General features: G+C 43.7%; 1 protein-coding gene across 1 annotated transcript; it reads right to left on the reverse strand.

Moving 5' to 3' along the window:
* Nucleotides 1-6208: 6208 nt before the first annotated feature.
* On the reverse strand, nt 6209-6646 carry LOC147627897 (uncharacterized). Its single transcript, XM_086814277.1, has one exon. The coding sequence runs from the start codon at nt 6644-6646 to the stop codon at nt 6209-6211; it is 438 nt and encodes a 145-aa protein (XP_086670403.1).
* Nucleotides 6647-7601: the final 955 nt, after the last annotated feature.

A 7601-nucleotide genomic window follows, 5' to 3' on the forward strand; every position in this document is an offset into this window, starting at 1 on the left:
TTCCGCACCATATCATCAAGCACCTCCTCTTCCACAACTTCGTGGGGTGCGGGGCTATTGTCATCCCTTTCCCACTCATCTCTGACAATAGATCCCGAAGCTCCAGCATCATCTCGTTGACGCTTTGCGTGCTCTCGTCGCGCGTAGGGTACCATGTTAGGGTGTGGTACTGCATCCTGCTTCAATTAGAGTTTATATATTACAACTCTATTAATTTAATTTGGATACCATGAGTCATTTGAATACCATCAATTTACATCTACTCACCTCTAAACTTGTTTGATTCCATTCTCCATACATGGAGATGTGATTCAAGGTAATTCGACGTGCTCGTACAATGCATCCTTGACATCGATTACACATACATTTGATCCGTTGTCCCAACCACACATCGCGATTACAATGACGCATTGTCTCATCTTCCCCAAAACTGCTTGAAGAGGTTGATGACATCCTATGTACAAACCAGAAAACACAAAATCATAATATGTTTTTAATGAAAGTATAAAAACCGCGTGTATTGACGCGGCTATTTCCTAAAAACTGCGTGTATTAACGCAGCTATTTCCTAAAAATCGCATGTATTAATGCGGGTAATTCCTGCAAAACGCGTGTATAAACGCAACTAAATTATCATACACGTGAACATACACGCGTTTATAAACGCGACGGTCTGTTTAAACTAAAAATAGCCCGCCTTCCCCAAATATAGATTTTGAACTAACATATCAACACTGCTTTCGTTTTCGCCTCTTCCAACAGAAACGAAACCTAAGTGCAAGGAGAGAGCAGAGAAGGAGAACACACGGGAGGAAACCGAGCAAGAAAGAAGACTCACTTTTTCAAAGGTGAGTCAGTTTGTCCTTTGCCTTGTCTCCTTCCTCAGATTTGTTTATGCTATTTTCTCTTTGTTTTTTGGGTTTGTCTCCGTCCTTTTGCTTCTATGCACACGATTGGGTGAATGATTCTGACAGGGGCGACAGTGAACCTTTTATAAGGATACTTTGTTGGAGGTCGGTCCCTTTGAAAGTTTTTTTTGCACAGGTCGCGTGTAGAAACGCGTGTAAAAGCGCGTGTATCCTGTCTGCAGAGTTTGTTCACGCGGATATACACGCGTTTCTGGACGGGTGTATACACGCGTTTTTTGATGGGTGTATACACGCGTTTCTGCACGGGTGTATACACGAGATTGCGTTTCCTGTTTCTATGGTTTGCAGGCAACACAAATGACTTGAATGATGATATTTGTGTGAGTCAAGAGACAGCCCATGATGTACATGAGGATTATTTTTGCAGGTTCTTTATGGATATTCCAGGTTCTTTATCCGATCCATTTGCGTACAGCAATTGGCTGATGGAGATGCTGAATCATTTTGGGCGCCATCCTGGTCTAGTTGAGCTTACAGAGTATATGTATGCCCATCCCCCTCCTTCCCTGCCTGGTGTCTATACCCCTACCGCGAGTATCCAGGGCACTCCAGTGCCCTCTATTCCTCCGAGTCCGACGAGACGGCATGCAGCTTCTCCTCTTCCACGTCCACCGAGGAGACATACCTCGTCCTAGACACACTCACGCACACCCTCACAGCCACCATCACGTGCTCCCTCAGAGCCACCGTCACATCAGGGCTCACAGCCACCGTCACGTAGACAATCCCCCAGTTGTGACTCCACCCGCAACAGTAGGAAGAGTGGGAGTGGAGGACGGCGGCGGGTGCTTTGGTGGGGGAGGTGGGGGAGGTGGGGGAGCACGCGGTGAGAGAGGAGATAGAGGGAGAAGAGTTAGAGGAGACAGTTCGGAAGAGGAGGAGATGAGAGAGGTGGAGAGAGTGATCTGCTATGATGTGACGGATAGGGGCGGGATAGTGATGGATGTGAGGGGGAGGGAGGTAATGGAGTACATGCGTGGGGTAGTATCAAACTCATATAGAAATTGTTTTATTAAATTTAAAGATCAAAATAGCCGATTAGTTGGGGAGGTGATAGAGGCTGTACATAGTCAGTACCCCAATCCCCCACATGCTACATTCTTGGATGTATGGGGAAGGACGCGAATAAGGGAGATCTTAAGTAATAAAAGATCTCACCTTAAAAAACTCGCGTACGATGACCGGCTAAATGTAGCTGCGCGGCTATCCTGCCGAGAAACCTGCCCCACTACGCACAAACGCGAGTGGAAGGAGGCAAAGAAACGAGCAGAGGGTGGCGTGAAGAGCAGGCAGCATGTGGAGGCACGACGGATCCAGATGGAGACCATTGGATCTTCGCATTTCGGATCTGGCGGTGTCGAGTCAGGAGGCAGAGTTCGTAAGTATCTTGCCACTTTATTTGATTGTTTACTTAATTCATTGATTCTATGATTGTTTTAATCTTACAAATTGTGTTGATTATGATACAGCGACGGGTTACGGGGAGGAAGCCCACAACCCACGATACTGCGTATGCTCGCCGGCATAGCAGACGTGACACGTGGGCCATCTTCAGAGCCGAGGGACGTATTACGGATGCGGAGTTTGAGATGGCCATGAGACCATACGGTTGACAGGTACTTGAAAATTCTAAACGAATGATTTTGGTTTATTGAATTACATATATATATACTTATATACTATATATTACTTGAACAGGCACAAGCTGCTGATGATCCACCCGCCGCCACTGCAGAGGGTGGACGTGAGCAGTACTCATCGGACATTTCGACCGATGTGAGCTCATCTGAGCATGGAGGGAGCACCGAGTCATCATCTGGGTCTGAGTAGTACTCAGACTTATAGTATCACATTCCATATTGAGGATGTGGTTGTATATATTTTTTTGTAAACTGAAGCCATGGGCTACTTCGAGATATGGACTCCATTGTATATATGTGTGAAATTTTGATAGTAATATTGAATCGTGAATCGATAGTATTACATTCATGTCTGTCTTGAATCGTGTATTGACAATGTATGCATTCATGTCGTTCTTGTCTTAATCTCCCTCGTGCATATGTTCTTCGTGGATGGTCTAATGCACAAACAAAAAAAATCCAGAGAGTGTTATTGGGTGCTGGAATGCTGGAACAGTATTCAGGCACCAAATAGCACTCTCTGGATTTATTTTTTTGCTCTCTGTTTGCGTGTATAAACACGTCAGAACTGCTAAAAGCCGCGTGTATCTACGCGGATAATCTGTAAAATACGCGTGTATAAACGCGTCAAAACTGAGAATTACCCGTGTATAAGCGCATCTAAATTAACAAAACGCGTGTATAGACGCATGTATCAACGCGTCTAAATGCATCTGAATTGAACAGAGAACGCATGTATACACCCGTGTATGAGCGCGTCTGAGCACTCCTATACACGCGCTTTTACACGCATGTCTCTGGCTGCGATGATACACGCGCTGATACACGGGTCCGCTACTTTTTTCCACAAGTCATTTTTAGCGGCTAGGAGCGCGAGTATGAGCCCGATCCCTTGTAGTGTCAGAAAATTATTATCTGACATAAGCTCTACAATCTGGTCTTCAAAAGACTTGAACTGCACATCAATAGCTATTTTTAATCCATCTGCCCAACTACCAAATTCCATAGCTACTTGCGACACTTCTTCCATCTTCCCTTGCATCTGCTCATTTAATTTTGACAATTCTTGCTCAAGCTGAGCCTTTTCTTTTCCTGCTACTTCCAACTGATCCTTAAGAAACTGAATCTACCTTTCTAATACTCCCAGCTGCTCCGAATTCACTTTCTGACCCTCCAAAGGCACAAGCATTGCCTCTTGATTATTGATAAATCTGCCTAACTCGGCTAGGCTATTGATAGCCTCGTTGGCAATAAATACCCCCGGCAAATTGACTAGCCCAACTCTGTGACATCAGATGCTTGGACATTGATTGAAATGGATTCTGTTCTCCCGACTTTTTCCCCAACTTTTGCGGAATGAAAGTGAAAGTCTTGGCCTTTGGCCCTACATGAGGCACACTTGGCAAAGAAGAAAACAATGTAGACTTACTTGCTCCCCCTTGGGCTACCGTATCACTACACTCCGAAGTCACCCAAGTTATGCGATTTGCTGGCTTTTGCTTTGAACCCGATGGAGATCCGTACTCCAGCTTCCGCTTCTTTGCCTCCTTCGACAGCGTTATCACCAGTCCCACAGGTACCTGCAACACATGACTGAAAATACCCCCCAAATATGGGACAAGCTTCGTCAAGGATGGTGATCTCCTCTTATCCTCTCTGCAATCTGCAGTCTCTCAAAAAGAAATGAGGCCCAGTCAATGTGAACCCCATGCTTTGCATTCCATAATGGTGCAAACGCCTGTTTGAACATGTATGCTGTCTTTGCCAGCAAACAAATTTTATCCAAGTACCAAAACAGATGCTTGCTTCTCACTTTTTCTGCATTCCTCACCATATAATAGCCCCTGGTGCCCTGTGTGGCGGCCCAAACTTCCCTTTCATGATAGACTCCGTAATCTTCTTCAACTTTGCACCCTGTTGATTTGGTAACTTAAACACCTCAGCCACTAATTACGACGTCACCTCTTTGTCATCAGTGATGTAGCCCCTGTTTTCCCTCAAATGCTGCATCTGCTGCTTTGCATAAGGATTTTGCTACCATGCAGACCAAGGCAACTGTGCATACTCAAACAATCCAATCCGCTTTAACCAAACCTTCGTTTCATCTGCATGCAAATCAATACCTTCATTTGACTCCGTGTCGCCACTCTGAGCTTCTGATACATTGTCGGCTTCATCATCATCTTCAATCACCTGCACAGCAACCCGCGGCATCTTCAATTCCTCCAAAGCTACCTTCATCAAACGCGTCTACGGCATAAGATCACTTCCCTGCTCCTGCGGGGCGGCGGCTGCATGAAGACTTTCTTCCTCAAACTCTCAGAGAACATCTTGAAAAAGACACAGAAGACCCTCAAAAACACCAAACTTCCACACACTTCGATTTGGACTAGTCGGGCACGTCGACCCTTCGCAGGTTTATCATGGTGCTCCTTCTCAAAAAAACACCCCATGCAAATTTCTCAAAAGGTGTGCCTAAAATCTGTCTCACGTGGCACCATTCTTTTCTTAACTTGAGTGCAAAGATTCCCTCAAAATAATTTATTCCCCTCATTTTGACTTCCGTTTTGGCTATCCCTTTGACAAAATATCTGACAACCACATTGTCTATCCAAAAACTTCTTTCCCATAAACATTCCGATTCCGCTTTGGCCTGCGATCAAATTCCCCTGGAAACCTGGTTGCCAACTTACTTTCCTCCTCACTAATTCTACTCCCATTTCTAATTCAACTTCCACATGCCTCACAACAATGTCTTTAGCCTTATTAATCATCCAAATTTCAGGAATCTTGCCATAAAACTTCTTCAGTCGGAATCCATTTACTAGCTTAGGGATAGGAGTTCCAAACACATCTATCAATCTAAAAGTTCCTTGCCCCAATTCTTGCACAATCTGATCACCTTTCTGAAAAATTTTGAATTTGACCTACCTTGTCATCCATGCTTGCCTTCTGTTTTGACTTACTTCTGCCACATAAGCACTGTAAATTCTATCTTCTTCCAACTTTAACAATTCCTGCTGCCTATGCATCACTTAATCTTCAGGGCTCAATCTATGCTGAACTGCAAGCCTCAAACTAGATATCACATATTCCATAGGGACAATTGTCTCAATTCCATAAACTAGCTTAAAAGGTGTCATGCCTGTTGCCACTTTGTATGCAGTCCTGAATGACCACAATGCTGAATCCAATTTCTCATCCCAATCTGCCCTGTTTTTAGAAACAATCTTCTTCAAAATCCTCACTAGCACCTTATTTGTGCTTTTCGCCTGCCCATTAGCTTGCACGGATGATACAGGGTAGATTTCTTATGAAGAATCATGTGCTTGGATGTCAACTCCTTAATGACTGAATTTAGAAAATGGACACCTTGATCAGACACCAATTCTATCGGACACCCAAATTTGGTCATCATTTTGTACAGGAACCTAGCCACACTGGCTGCCTCCTTCAAAGCCACTGTGCTTCCACCCATTTGGTGGCATAATCTGTTGCAACCAGGATGTACCTTGCTCCTATTCTTCTGGATTTTGGCTTAATCGACCCAACAAAATCAAGACCCCATTTTTGAAATGGTTCAAGGGGTAATATCGGATGATCCTGCATCTGATCCATGGATGTTGGTTGGCCCATCTTCTAGCATTGCACACATTCTCTTGCAAATGAATAAGCATTCCTCAGCAATAGTGGCCACCAAAGTCCAGCTTGCATAATCTTCCTACCAGTAATCTCTCCCGAAAAATGACCTCCAGCTACACCAAAATGTGCTTCTTGTAAAACTGCCTTCTGTTCTTCATCTGGCACACATCGCCGAATGATCTGATCTGCTCCTCTTCTATACAAAGATCCGGCAACTATAAAAAATGGTCTGCTCCTTAGAACAAACTTCTTCCTCTGATCAGCTGTCATGTTGGAAGGTAATACCCCATCTGTCAAAAATTGAACCATTTGATCATACCAGTTGTCATATGCTTGACCTTGAACTTGAAACAATTCCGCATCTGGCAATTCATCTGACACCCCTGGTGCATCCGAGACATTTTCTAGCCTGCTCAAATAATCCGCCCACTGCATGCTGATTTCCAAGTGTATGTACTACAGTGTAATCAAATTCCTATAACAAAAGCATCCATCTTGCAAGCTTCCCTTCCAGCTTTGGTTTATTTACGAAAAACAACAGAGCTTGATGATCCACATGAAAAACAACTTTGTTTCCCAACAAATAATGCTTGAATTTTTCCAATGCAAAAATCATTCCCCTGGCTTCTCGCTCTGTGAGACAGTGTAATTCCTCTCCACTGGATTTAACATTCTACTTGCATAGTACACTGGTCTAAACCATCCTGGAACCTTCTCCTGCATCAAAATAGCTCCGCCTGCCATATCCGACGCATCCACATAAATATGGAAAGGTAACTCCCAATTTGGTGGTTGAAGGATAGGTGAAACTACCAACATTTTCTTAATAATCTGAAAGGCTTTTTCCTGTGCTTCACCCCACACAAAACTCACATCCTTTTGGTCAAATGACTCAAAGGTGCACACACATCTGCCAAATATCTCAGATAATGGCTATGCCATTTAGTTTGACCAAGAAACCGCATAACTGCCTTCAAATTATTCGGTGCTATTGCCCTCTAAATTGCACTAATCTTGTCAGCATCAATTGACATCCCTTCCTTGGATATGATGTGACCAAGTAGCTTTCCTTTTTGGACTGCAATAGCTTATTTGTGTAGGTTTAAAGCCATTCTAAACATCCTGCACCTCTTCAAACATTTCCTTAAATGCTCCAAATGTTTAATCTTCTCCCCAAAAACTGAGAAATCATCCATGAAAATCTGCATAAATTCTGTCAAATATGGTTCAAAAGTTTTGAAAGCTGCCTTTTAAAATGAAGGTGGTCCATTCTTCAAACCAAAGCTCATCACTGTATAAGCAAATGCTCCCCATTCAGTAATAAAAGTTGTCTTCTCAATGTCCTCTTCTGCCATTGGAATCTGATTATAGCCAGAAAATCCATCAAGAA

This window comes from Cibotium barometz, chromosome 20 (assembly GCF_041138505.1).
Source record: "Cibotium barometz isolate CiBa-2024 chromosome 20, ASM4113850v1, whole genome shotgun sequence".
Classification (NCBI taxonomy): domain Eukaryota; kingdom Viridiplantae; phylum Streptophyta; class Polypodiopsida; order Cyatheales; family Cibotiaceae; genus Cibotium; species Cibotium barometz.

Excerpts from the sequence above, each read along its gene's own strand:
- LOC147627897 (XM_086814277.1), bottom strand. The coding sequence starts at position 6,646 with ATGCAGTGGGCGGATTATTTGAGCAGGCTAGAAAATGTCTCGGATGCA.